A 14,194-nucleotide genomic window follows, 5' to 3' on the forward strand; every position below is an offset into this window, starting at 1 on the left:
ACAGTTACTCCCTCTCCCCGCCCAAAACTGTGCTCCATACATTTACTATATTTACCATGGCGCCGATACACAATTGTGGTGCTCCGGCACGATGACATCTAAGGTGTAACATCACCAGGTGTTTTGGCTCAGTGATGTCATGTAAACATATCACATGGGTTACTAATGCAGAAGCCCCAGCTTGTTTACGGGATGTCATTGATGATGTCCTGTCTTGGGTCTCCTAATGGCTGCAGCAGTAACGTGGGTAAACAATCACGTGACCGCTGCAGGCAGAGTGTAAACCAACCACTGGGGGGCTGGAGGGGTAGCAGGGGGGGAGCAGTTTATCCCCCCACTGCCACCAATGTTGTTATATACTTGAAACCCCTTTTAACCCTTTCCTTACATTTTTATTTAGCCCCCTAGAAGACTAGGACTTGTGATTACTGAATTGCTTGTACTATATACTGAAGTACTTCTGTATTGCAGCATACAGTACTTTTTAGTGTTGTTATTAAGACCTCCCACAGGCAGAGCTTAAAGGGACCCTGTTAGCATGTATTTACAGTACGCCTATGAATGTCTTCTAAACATACTTTAAAGATCCTGTCCAGACAGACCTCGGAGTCTTGGGGGTGGTACCATGCTGGCCTCTCCCCACCCACATCATTCAATGACAGCTCTCTCCCTGTTTGTGTATAGAGACCTGTCATTCTAGATGATGTGGGCGAGGAGAGGCCAGCGTGGTGCTGCCCCTCTGACTCGGAATTGATCTTCAAAGTATGTTTATTCTGAAAGATCACTGCGTTTCAGAATAAGACATTCATAGGTGTTCTGTGCATACCTGTCTGGGGTTCATGCTACCCGTAGTTCAGGCAACATGAACCTGGTGAAAGGTTCCCTTAAATAGGCATCCATGCATGGTGCAGCGTCTGAGCAGCGGGCCACAGACTAGGAGACAGCAGGGTAGAGTTTAGGCCTTGTCACAGTGGCTCCACCGTCACCCACTCAGAGGGTAACCAGTGACACACCCAAGGGCCGAGGGCAGGTTAATAAATGGGAAACCTAATGCTGGATTACCTTAGTCCTGTTTTGTGTCACGCGTGACGCCGCCGTTTCTTCTGTCGCGGGAGCATTCCTAGCTGGTGGAGTAAACCCTCTGACGTGCAGCTTCCGTGGGGGAATTCCTGGTTGGCGGAGTAAATCCACACACAGGTACTGTTTAAGACGCAGCCTCCGGAAACGGATGGGTGAGCGGTCGTTTTACTTGAGCAGAACTTTGTAGAATTAGCAGCAGTTTGACAAGTGGTGTGACAGGGAGATCTCACGGGTAAGCAGGAGAAACCACAGTCTTAGTTATCTGTAGGTCCTAGGCCCGGGCACAAACACACTTTCCTGTCTCTCTGTCTCTACCGGTACACACTCACTGTTGAATGTAGACATGCTGCCAACTCCTGGGCATAGTAGTCCCCGGCAGCCATCAAACTCTTTCGGCCTCTTCCATTCTGGGCCACACGGAGCTGAAGTTGCCCGTGTGGTCCTCTTACAGAACTCCAGACTCTTATCTTGCAAGCCCAGAACAGAACCACTTGCACACACCTTGCAACCACATATATCTAACATGGTCAGGTGACCATCCACCCACAACACAAAACGATACATTTCAGACAGTCAGCTCACAAACCAGACACTTAACCCTTTTAGTGCTGCAGCTATGCAATACACATCAATCATGCAACACAGAAGGCACTGACAATACATAGACAAAGGCATGCATACTGTTATGGAGGGACCCCGTTGTACCGGGCCACTACACATGGCAGTCCTGAAATCAGTTAAACCACCTTGATCAAAGCTATTGCCATCACTACCGTTACCAACGTTGGCAAGATGTTGAAAACAGCCGGCGCCTGTCATATACGTAGTGGGCTCGGCTCCCAAGTCCACTCCATACAACCCTGTGACTGCATATATATTCATATGGTGACTGTGAAGGGGTTAATGTAATCTATTTCTCTTCTTATTTTTAGGGTTCCACATGGCATATATGCAGAGTCCAGACTTTTTCCACTACATAGAAGATCACCGAGGGTCCCTGTTAAAAGCCATACAGAGACGTCAGAGGCAAAATCCTGAAGTAAAGAAGGAAATACAGGAACCTGTAACTAGGTGAGCGAACAAGATATACAAATGAATTGGACAGTAACAAACATTGTTAAGAACGCACCCTTAACCCTCTCCAATCCAATTGGTATCCTGGTTTTCCTAGAGGGCTTACTCTTTTTCTGCTGTTATACAATGGCGCTATCTGCTGGCTAAAGCCAGTACTGCATGAGGTGACACATTGGATAGACTCCGACAGCAGAGAGGCTGGCAATATACAGTAAGAGAACCCGATGTATGTGTACAGCCTTAAATCATAATGTCTTAAGCTGTCAGACAGTGGATTGGAAAGGGTTAAGTTTTGTTCACACGTCAAATTTTTGCAATGGATTTGACACAGAATCCACATGAAATCCACACCAAATCTGTGTCATCTCAGTGTCCCATTGTTTTTAATGGGAATACAGCGAGGATTTGTAATCTGCATATGGGGAAAAAACCAGAAGTGAAATGTTACATTCTGATGTGGATCTGTAGATCTTCTCTGTTCAGTTCTCAGGTTGTTGCTGCCATTGATAAGATCGTCCAGGAGGTGCTGGAGAGTCTTTCTAAGGATGAAGCTCCGGTGCTCACAATGGAGGACAGATCAAACTGGACCAACATTGAGTAAGTGGAAAAAACACATTCAGGCAAAGTGAGGAGGTGACAGAAATGCAGTTATGAACCTTCTTATGTGTCCTGGCGTCACCATACACACTTCTCCATCTGTTCTTGTCTAGGTTTACTGAATCGGTTGGATTACAAATGGTTAAAAACTGCACAACTCGAAAAGTGAGAAGCGACAACCCCAGATCTGCACAGCGGTTTGGTGAGAGCCCTCTGGCGCACACTAGTGGTTTATTATCAGCCTACATAAGGTTAGATGCAAGGTCTGTTGTAAAGGGGAAATCCACCCAAAATTGGAGCTAGCCATGATTGCAGATGTTTAACCTTGCTGATGCCACGGTCAGTACTGACCACAGCATCCAAGTTGTTAGCCGGGGGGAAATTCATTCCTCACTTCATTATTTCTCCCGCAAAAATCAATACGAGTTGAATATTGTACAAATGATTACAGGTTTAAATCCCTTACTGGGACAAAAAAATGTAATGAAAACATTACATTATTTATCCCCTTACATAAAATACACAAAGTCATCTATAGCCCAAACTGGTACCAATAAAACTTATAGCTGGCTGCACAATAAGTGAGCCCAATCACCACTATGTCAATGGAAAAATCCTGCGATAGAAAGCAGTTAAAATGGTTTTTTTCATACATGTAGTAAAAAATCTATATAAATGTGAACAGTACTGACTGGCAGAATGAAGCGCCGATCATTTTTTCACACCATGAACATCATAAAAACACCGCCCCCCCCCCCCCCCCCGATAAATGGTGCGATTGTGTGTTTTTTTTCCATTTTAAACATCTTTAAAATGTTCAAAAATTTATCAGCACATTAATGGCAACATCCGACATACATGTACATTGCATGTGCTACCACCTGGCTGCAGCAGTATTTGTAGTACTCTGATCAAAGCTGTTAACCATTTAGATGCAGTCTGTTCTGTCAGTGGTATTTAAATGGCCCAACAAAAGTAGGGAGCTCCCTCTGTCACCCACACAACTTCCCCACAACAAGATCACAGGTGGCCGTTCGTACATCATGGCAGCCTTAGGCCTCGTTCACACGGGTGACATGGCATCGCTGTGAGAAAATTCCAGCGATATCGCATTGCTGGTCCGTGCGATATCGCTGCTATTTCTCGCGGTGATACCTCGGCTTTGTAGCACCACATGCGAGGATTTTCGGGGGAGGCTTGAAATATAAGCCCTTCCCCAAAAATACGCTGTAGCTGAAGAAGAAAAAAAAACAAAACACACAATCATCACCTGTCCCGCGCTGTCAGCCCGGCCGCATCACTCCCCGGGTCCCTGGCACAGATCATCTTCTTCTCTTTTGGCCGGGAATTCAAAAATTAGCCAATCACAGCCAGCGCTTCCAGAAGGCGGGGATTTTTGAATCCCCGGCCAGAAGAGGAGAAGATCACTGCCGGGGACCCGGGGAGAAGATGCGGCCGGGCTGACGGTGCAGGACAGGTGATGTATGTGTGTTTTGTTTTTCTGCAGCCAGGGCTTAAATTTTAGCTTTGACAGTAGTATTTCCTACTGTCTAAGTTGCATCGCACTGCACAAAAATCACAACAGGGAGGAAAGCTCCATAGAGAAACATGGGCTACAAAACCTCACGAGTCGCGTGCATATAGCAGGACCCATGAGGTTTTTGTGTTGTTTTGTAGCATGCTACAAAACATCACATGTGTGAAGGAGCCCATAGGAAAGCAGGGGCTTCACATACATGCGATTTGTAGCATTGTAGAAACGCTACAAAGTTGCGCAACTTTCTTGCCCGTGTGAACGAGCCCTTAGGCCTTGTGAAGGCTTGCAGTTCTGCCCTAGCTGTTTGCCTACTGAGGTCTGCCTGTGTCCTGTGACAGGGCTTAACCCTTTAAGGACCAGGCACAGTAAATTTACAGCGCCTGGTCCTGGGCTTAAAGCACTGCCGATAGTAAAATTACAGCGGCGCTTTAAGCCTCCTGCTTCTGCAATCAATCAGAGACAGGAACGGGTTATCAGCTATTAAATAACACAGGCCGACGCCAACCATTGCCGTATGTGCCCTGTAAACCAAAACCATACATACTATATGTCAAAACGTCTGACACAAATAGAGGAACCCATTCCCGTACTTTATTTTAGCATAAATATACTAAATAAAAAAAAATCTATAAATGTTAAAAAAAATCATTTTTTTTAGCATTTTACCCCCAATAAAGCTAAAAAACGGGGAAAAAAAGTCAGTGAAAAAGATATTTTAAAAATCGCCCTATATGTCACGGACAAAAAACCGCTGTAAAAATAATTTTGATAGCTAAAGGAAATAAAATAGGGCAGTAAAACCGCCACATGGGTAAAATCCCTAAAAAGTATCTGGTCCTTAAGGGGTTAATAAGATGCACGCAGAAGTACAATATACTGTAATACTGAAGTATTGTAGTGTATTCCATAAGCAATCAGTCGCAATTTCAAGTCCTGTATGGGGAGCTAAAATAGTAAATAAAAAGTAAAATAAAGATTTTTAATCATTACAAAAACATATTGCAAGTTTTAAAAGCCCTTTTTCCATTTTAACAGAAAAAAAATCACAATCAACATACGTGGTATCGCTGCATCTACAGAAGTCCGTGCGTATAAATAATGCGTTATTTCAATAGATCAATCAACACCATAAGAAACAAACATACACAACTACAACTTCAGAATTGCGCTATTTGGTCACCCCATCACCCCAAAAAATGTTATAAAAAGCAAAATATCAAATATACCCCAGAAAGGTATAGATAGAAATTACAGGTCATCCCCCCAAAAACAAGCCCTCACACCGGCCCATGGAAGGATGAATACAACAGTTATGGCGATCAGAAGATGAAAAGTATGTAAATAAATGTTATGGCCATAATCCCACCAACCCACGGAGTGATGTTTCATACACAAGTTGTATCATTTAATGTATCATATAATGTATTGAAAGAAGACACCGGTACAGCGCTGAAACGCCCTGTCGAATAAATTTTGCTGCTTTTTGGAAGAAAGCAGCCATGTTTTTCACATACCCCTCTCAATTAGTGATGGTGAAAGGATGACGTTTGCTGCTCCACACTATAAGTATTAATCATCTCACTGTTTCTCCTCTCAGCCCTGACCATGAAACTCCTGTCTGTGATCTACAAACTTGTGCAGACCGATACGTATGCCACCAAGAGGTACGTTCATGCCCTGCGTGGAGAAAGGTTTGACTACCAGTGATGTAGCACTAGGGGGCAGAGTCTGCAGTTATACCCAGGCCTTCCCTGGTGCCACATTAAAAGGGTATTCAGGTACTTTTACTATTGATGGCCTGTCCTTGTATAGTACTAGATTAGACAGGACACTCCAGGATGACAGAAAAATCTATAATATACTTCAGCTTTCTGGCTGATAACCGAAAGCAATAGCAGTTGTTACAATATTACCTTTTTCAAGTCCCCGTACTACACTTGGTCATCAATAGTTGATGAATGGGGATCCATCACTCAGGATCCCCGCTGATCAGCTGGTCCCCCGGCATCCTGTCAATGCAGCGCGGCCGGACCTCCGCATAGATCTGTAAATGGACCTTTAGCTCATTTACGTCACTCTTTATGTTCTCCTCCTCCCCAGGGACATTTTTTATGAGGACGTTCAGCTTTATGGCAGCCAGAGGACCGTGGACAGTATAGTGATGGATATCTCCTGTATGCTGAAGATCCCGAGGCGAAGCCTGCACATCGTACGTCCGCAGATCACTGATGCCCTATGGATTGTAAGAAACAACAAGGACTCCTATTTAGTATCCGTGTTGATTTCCATCCCAGCTTTCCACCTCCAAGGGCTGCGTGGCCGGCAGCCTGCTGTACATAGAGCAAGATGGCACCAAAGTGGACTGCAGCTTTAACACCTCGGTAAGGACTTCCCACAGTCAGTCTGGTTCAGTGGCGCCATCACGACTCGGTCCCTACTTCAGGGAGGGGGGGGGGGATTGTTGGGGATTTGGGAATATTAGAGTAAAAGCTGTTTATAGAGTCACCAGCACTTGTGTTATAATAACCAAGAACAATCGTCTCGCTGACACTTTACCCCGAGGAGCTCATGGACTATTGTAATATGGAAACCAAACACATTTCCTTTACATTATAGGGAGTCCTGGTGCCGTCCAACGTGGAAGGAGTCACACGTATCCTTAAAGGGCCGAACATTCAGCGCACCCAGGATGATCCTTTATGAAATGAATGTAATCTAAAATAATCCACACCAGCACCTCTATAGACTGGAGCGATAATGCAGCACTGCCTTATGTAAGAGGGAACCACACCGAGAGACCACTTTTTATTAGAGCTCCCACCCCTCTATATAAGCCCCCGGCCCTTTATTAGACCCCCGACCCTCTCATGATTGGAGCTTCCCTGTATGGTAATTCTCCCCGTGACCCCGGAGTGCGGCATAAAATCACGTGACCAGTTTTCTGTGGATCAGTTTCAGTGTGAATCCACATTAGATGGGAAAATCCAGCGATCGGAGCGACTTCCAACGAGGCCGGTCATTGGTGCCGGACTAGCTTGGGGCTCACTGCCAACAGCAGGGGGTTTCTCATGTAACTGGTGGAGAGTATACAGAGAATGGCGTGATCGAGGAAAACATTCTGTGGGTGGAAACAACTTGGCACCAAAAGGGGTCGGAGGAGGATGTCAAGAATTGTTCTGACCAACAGGCGCTGAATAGAATACAACGCTGGAGCTCCAACTAACGTGTCCAAACGCACAGCTCGTCGTTCCTCCGCACGGATGGTATAACAGCAGACGACCAGTTCCAGCGCCATTGTGTCTAAGAGAAACAGAAAGACTCCAGCGGGCAAAAGAGCGCAAAACTTGTATCACCGAGCAGCGGAAAAACATCTCCTGGTCAGATGGATGCAAATCTCTGTTGCTGATGGGAGGTCAGAATTTGGTACAAGCAGCATGAATCGCTGACCCCTTCCTGTCAGCCGGTCAGAACATGTCAGCACCGCCATCTAATCTGCGGCAACTACAAGAAGCTTCCTGTCCGCGGGGGCCGATATTCCTGCAGAGTGATTTCATCATCTAGTGGGATCTACATCACAACAAATTGCTGCGGTTCCAACACACTACTAGATGGGGCTGATAAAGGGGCCGTCAGTGTATAATTGTTCAGTCTATATTACAGTGTAGGTTTAATTGCCATTTAGGGTCTATGAAGAGCTGTGCGGTATTTCCCACAAACCCAGCAGTGGCTGCCCTGAGAGGTCGTCAGCATCTACTAGGGTCTGTTTACACGAATTATTTGTCGTTAGAACGAGCGAACGATGTCCTATATGGGCCGTGCGGCCGCTTTATACATGTAGATACATCGTCGGCTTGTTTAACGAGAAGTCGTTCAGTCGTTCACATTTGCTGTATAAGTGACTGAACGATCAGATTAGTTTAACGAGCCGACGATGACTTTTATGTCCGCATGAAATTAACGAGCAATGAATAATTCATCGTTGGCCGCATTTACACTGAACAAACCATTGATTTTTATTTGTTTGAACGACCGTTGTTGCGTGTAAACGGGCCTTTACCCGTGTCGTTGCTGATCTGCACATATACATAGTCATTGCTGTATCTTGGGATCTGCTTGCTTTCTTTAACACTTAAGACTTGAGAACCGCCGCTCGCTATATCCTCATTATTGAAAAAGACGCAACTTTCCAGAGGCTTCTTGATGACGACTTTTGTGGAAAGTGCGGCCCCTGCATCCTTATTACGGTAAGACTGCCCCTCCTCTGACGGAGCAGCGCCCTCCACAGGCCGCCTCTAACCTGTGTTATTCTGTTGTAAGGGGAAAGGAGTCCCAGATGTGAACACCAGACTGTTCGTACGGAAGCTGTGGGACACCTTCCAGATCCCGATATTCACCTTGGTCGATGCTGATCCTCACGGTATGTTGACGATATCAGACAGCGGATAATTAGTGGATAATTAGCTTACAGCCGCCTACAACATATTTCTGTGGCAGGAATGTCACAGCCACATTTGCATGTGTTATGTGTGGACCCCCGTAGATTTCACCCCGCTCACTTACATAGGGGGAATCAGCGATGACAATACGCAATATAAACTGGCTTGCTGCGAATTTAAAGGGGTATTCCATAATATTAGGGTACCCTCTGGGTCTTGCGTTAACACCTCCACCGCCTACAGCCTCCCTGCATGCAGGGGCCACGGGTGATCGCGAGGACAGCAATAACCAAGCACTACACAGTTTCTGTAGCTCCTAGGGTTGCCACTCTGCCGGTACTTTACTCTAGAGGCCGATGCTGGTATTTTTTTTAATGGCCAGTAAATAATAATTAGCTGGTGTGAGCGCCTCTGGTTGGGCAGCAAATACAAAAGCAAGCGCTGCGGCTCCCTTTGAAGTTCCTGCCAGGATGCTGCTGCAGCGCTCAGATGGTCACTCCTCTCCCCGGCGCTTGCGTTCCTGCATGTACTGTACGCAGCGCAGACCCCAGGGAAGGAGCGAGGATCTTCTCTCATTGCTGCAGCAGCGTCCCAACGGGAACTTCAGAGGGAGCTACAGGTTCAAGGGTGGGGAGGGCACTCAGAGGGGCACCTATTGCTATTGGGGCCACTGAAAGGGGCCAATATTACTGCTAAGGTCACTAAAAGGGGAACTATTACTGCTGGGAGCCTTATTACTGAGTGGCTCTAAAGGGGGCACTAATACTACTGGGGCCCCTAAAAGGGGGCACTATTACTGCTGGGAGTCCTATTATTACTGGGTGCCTCTAAAAGGGGCAATAATAGTCCTGGGGCCACTATTAAAGAGGGCCACTATTGCTGCTGGGGGCACTATTACTGCTTGGAGTCCTATTATTACTGGGTGCCTCTAAAGGGGGCACTTATACTGCTGGGACCACTATTAAAGAGGGCCACTATTGCTACTGGGGGCACTATTATTACGGGTTGCATCTTAAGGGGGCACTAATACTAAAGAGGGTCCCTATTACTTCTGGGGGCACTAAAGAGGGCCACTATTACTTCTTGGGGCCCTATTATTACTGGGTGCCACTAAAGGGGGCACTAATACTCCTGGGGCCACTAAAATAACAGAAGTAAAAACATATCTTGTGATAAGCCATGCCCTTAACTACCCCCATTTTTTTAACCTAGTATTTTGTGGTGACAAACATGGCTACCCTAGCTACTCCTAAAGAAGTCGATGAGAGTTGCACACACAGCCTAGCACAGCAAGCTACACTTTCTGCAACTTGGGAGCTGCGGAGAGAGCACAGCTATGCTATTTGTGTAACTCTCATCGACTTCTATGGGAGTTACAGAAATGATGTACCTCAGCCGAGCTCAGCGGTTTCCATCATCCCATCCAAAGTACGACGTCACATCGCTGTCAGACATTGAGCATGTATCATGCAGCGTGACTCTTCTTAGTCTCTGTTCTCATTGGCGTTTTGGGTTCTGTTTTCCTGCTCCATTATGAGGGATAGATCCCTCTGGCCGTACAGATCCATCAGGTGACGGAACGGAACAGCGCAGAATGGATCCCAGTGACGGTAATGGCGTCCTTCCGGCAGCCATCCAGTAGCGCTACATGCAGCGTTACTTCTTCCTATATTTTAATGTAGATCAGAGATGGAGGCTTCAGACGGAGACGCTGATGTGAACAAGTCTTTACATCCCTTCACATCGCGATCCGTCACCTATCTGACGTCTGCGCTTCATAAAACACTGTGGTAAATGGATGTGCTTGATGCTTCCATAGCCTAGAGCGTGTCAGAAGTGGTTGTAGAGCGGGCGCTGCTGGCCTCCCTGACGCTGTAGGGCGGCGGGTCACACTATCCTGTCCCCCAAAGGAACGTACGCTCGACGTAATAGGAAACACATGGCAATATAAAGCTGTACGTTTCCATATATTTATCATTTACATTCTCACTACAAAAGTAAAAAACTTTATTTAACCCCTTGGTGACGCCGCCTAGTTTGGACTTAAAGGGGTTGTCCCACGAAACAAAGTGGGTCTATACACTTCTGTATGGCCATATTAATGCACTTTGTAATGTACATTGTGCATTAATTATGAGCCATACAGAAGTTATTCACTTACCTGTTCCGTTGCTAGCGTCCCCGTCACCATGGTGCCGTCTAATTTCAGCGTCTAATCTCCCGATTAGATGCGCTTGCGCAGTCCGGTCTTCTCCCTTCTGAATGGGGCCGCTCGTGCCAGAGAGCGGCTCCTCGTAGCTCCACCCCGTCACGTGTGCCGATTCCAGCCAATCAGGAGGCTGGAATCGGCAATGGACCGCACAGAAGACCTGCGGTCCACCGAGGCTAAAGATCCCGGCGGCCATCTTCACAAGGTAAGTAAGAAGTCACCGGAGCGCGGGGATTCGGGTAAGTACTACCCGTTTTGTTTTTTTTTATCCCTGCATCGGGTTTGTCTCGCGCCGAATGGGGGTACTATTGAAAAAAAAAAACCCGTTTCGGCGCGGGACAACCCCTTTAAGGAAGCAACGATTTTTATCTCTGCTTTTCAAACGCCGTGACGTCTTCATTGTTCCATCGCCGCGGCCGTATGAGGGCTTGTTTACTGCGTGACGCGCTCTACTTGTTATTAATACCATTTGGGTACTTAGAATGTATTCTATAACAGTTCTGCCATTGTTTTTTTTTCTGTTCGGATCGGTACGATTACAAGAATTACAAAAATTATAGACTTTTGCACAATAAAAACTATTTTTTTTTACATATATTTGCTGCGTTCAAAGCCCAATAACTTTTTTATTTCTCCGTGGACGGAGCTCTGTGAGGGTTTGTATTTTGTATGACAAGTTGTAGTTTTTGGGGTACATATGGCTTTTTTTCACCACTTCTATTGCATTATTTGGAGGGAAATGAATAAAACCAACATTTTGGCTCTGTATTTTTTTTCCTGCTTTTCTTTTATAGTGTTTTGCCATGCAGGATAAAAAGTGTGTTCAATTTATTGCATGGGTCGTTACGGCCGTGGTGATACCAAACGTTTTTAAAGAAGGGAGAAAACTGCGTAGAAAATGTTTTTTTTTTAATTAATTTTTTTTACGTTTTTTTTTGTTGCTATTTTTATTTTTAAAATGTTTCTGTCCCTGTATTGGACTTGAACCTGTGATCCTATGATTGCTATCATAACACACTGCAATGTATTATCGCTAATAATAGTGATCATAGGCCATAGCAACCCATTGGCCCTCCACAGTTACATAGCAGAGGGCCGCTGACGTCACAGAGGGAGCGCCCTCCCTTTGTGAATCCTTTACATGATGCGATCATGTAAGGGGTTAACAATGGGGATCAGTGTTGTCGTCAATCCCTGCTGTTGCAGCAGGGATCTGGCTGTCAGTCACAGACGGCTCTCGCTGCAGATGGCATGGGCTCAGCTTCTGAGAACGTGCCATTCATAGGACGTAAGCTTATATCCTGTGGAGGTAACTGCTTCCCAGCCTGGACGACTAACAGATTTCATCTTTTGGATACAGGTATAGAGATTATGTGCATCTACAAGTACGGCTCAGCGGTGAGTACAGAAGAGGTCGCAGCAGCGCGTACAATGTGGAGTGACGCTACGGAGACTACTGATATACTCATCAGAACTCTGGACTTATTAGAAAGCTGACAATGGCGCACGGTTTGTGATTGTCTCCTTCTCTGAGGTTCCTCCTATTTTCTTCTTGTAGTCAATGTCGTTTGAGGCTCATAATTTGACCGTCCCGTCCATCGCTTGGCTCGGCCTGCTGCCATCCGATATAGAGAGGTGAGGAGTCATTCTATCAGCGCCCCAAGCTAAAAAATGTTACCCAGGAGCCCTCAGCCGCTGAACTGAAGAATTTATATATATATATAAAATAAATGTTATAATATACAAGACTTTCTGTATAAATAACATCTCCACATCCAGAAGAGTGCCGCCCAGTATAATATACCCCGGGCCTAGTACAGTATACACATCCAGAAGAGTGCCGCCCAGTATAATATACCCTAAACCGAGTCCTAGTACAGTATACACATCCAGAAGAGTGCCGCCCAGTATAATATACCCTAAACCGAGTCCTAGTACAGTATACACATCCAGAAGAGTGCCGCCCAGTATAATATACCCTAAACCGAGTCCTAGTACACTATACACATCCAGAAGAGTGCCGCCCAGTATAATATACCCTAAACCGAGTCCTAGTACAGTATACACACCTCGAAGAGTGCCGCCCAGTATAATATACCCTAAACCGAGTCCTAGTACAGTATACACACCTCGAAGAGTGCCGCCCAGTATAATATACCCTAAACCGAGTCCTAGTACAGTATACACACCCAGAAGAGTGCCGCCTAGTATAATATACCCCAGGCGGAGTCCTAGTACAGTATACACATCCAGAAGAGTGCCGCCAAGTATAATATACCCCGGGCGGAGTCCTAGTACAGTATACGCACCCAGATGAGTACCGCCTAGTATAATATACCCCAGGCGGAGTCCTAGTACAGTATACACATCCAGAAGGGTGCCGCCTAGTATAATATACCCCAAACCGAGTCCTAGTACAGTATACATATCCAGAAGAGTGCCGCCCAGTATAATATACTCGGGCGGAGTCCTAGTACAGTATACGCACCCAGATGAGAACCGCCCAGTATAATATACCCTAAACCGAGTCCTAGTACAGTATACAGGGCTGCCCAGTATAATATACCCCAAACCGAATCCTAGTACAGTATACACACTTAAAAGAGTGCCGCCCAATATAATATACCCCGGGCCTAGTACAGTTTGCACATCCGGGAGAGTGCCGCCCAGTATAATATACCCCAAACCTAATCCTAGTACAGCATGCACACCCAGAAGAGTGCCGCCCAGTATATTATACTCCAAACCGAGTCCTAGTACAGTATACACACCCAGAAGAGTGCGGCCCAGTATAATATACCCTAAAGCGAATCCTAGTACAGTATAAAGTGCCACCCAATGTAATATACCCTAAACCGAGTCCTAGTACAGTATACACACCTAGATGAGTGCCGCCCAGTATAATATACCCTAAACCGAGTCCTAGTACAGTATACACACCTAGATGAGTGCCGCCCAGTTTAATATACCCTAAACTGAGTCCTAGTACAGTATACACACCTAGATGAGTGCCGCCCAGTTTAATATACCCTAAACCGAGTCCTAGTACAGTATACACACCCAGAAGAGTGCTGCCCAGTATAATATACCCTAAACCGAATCCTAGTACAGTATACACATCCAGAAGAGTGCTGCCCAGTATAATATACCCAAAACCGAGTCCTAGTACAGTATACACACCCAGAAGAGTGCCGCCCAGTATAATATACCCTAAACCGAGTCCTAGTACAGTATACACACCCAGAAGAGTGCCGCCCAGTA

At 45.9% G+C, this 14,194-nt stretch overlaps 1 protein-coding gene across 3 annotated transcripts in view; it reads left to right on the forward strand.

Moving 5' to 3' along the window:
• SPO11 (SPO11 initiator of meiotic double strand breaks) overlaps nt 1-14,194 on the forward strand; it is a 60,873-nt gene that overhangs the window by 43,447 nt on the left and 3,232 nt on the right. Inside the window, exons 1-12 of one of the 3 annotated variants that reach the window (XM_066586085.1) lie at nt 729-1,197; nt 2,013-2,151; nt 2,638-2,751; nt 2,865-2,953; nt 5,886-5,952; nt 6,389-6,497; nt 6,583-6,669; nt 6,905-6,941; nt 8,423-8,532; nt 8,606-8,705; nt 12,294-12,331; nt 12,492-12,568. In XM_066586085.1, coding sequence (XP_066442182.1) covers nt 2,021-2,151; nt 2,638-2,751; nt 2,865-2,953; nt 5,886-5,952; nt 6,389-6,497; nt 6,583-6,669; nt 6,905-6,941; nt 8,423-8,532; nt 8,606-8,705; nt 12,294-12,331; nt 12,492-12,568 — 959 coding nt within the window. In that variant the 5' untranslated portion in view covers nt 729-1,197; nt 2,013-2,020. Of the gene's footprint in view, nt 1-728; nt 1,198-1,998; nt 2,152-2,637; nt 2,752-2,864; nt 2,954-5,885; nt 5,953-6,388; nt 6,498-6,582; nt 6,670-6,904; nt 6,942-8,422; nt 8,533-8,605; nt 8,706-12,293; nt 12,332-12,491; nt 12,569-14,194 lie in introns of those variants that run through there. The other 2 variants (XM_066586086.1, XM_066586087.1) reach the window with 2 other exon arrangements.

Source organism: Eleutherodactylus coqui, chromosome 13 (genome assembly GCF_035609145.1).
Source record: "Eleutherodactylus coqui strain aEleCoq1 chromosome 13, aEleCoq1.hap1, whole genome shotgun sequence".
NCBI lineage: Eukaryota > Metazoa > Chordata > Amphibia > Anura > Eleutherodactylidae > Eleutherodactylus > Eleutherodactylus coqui.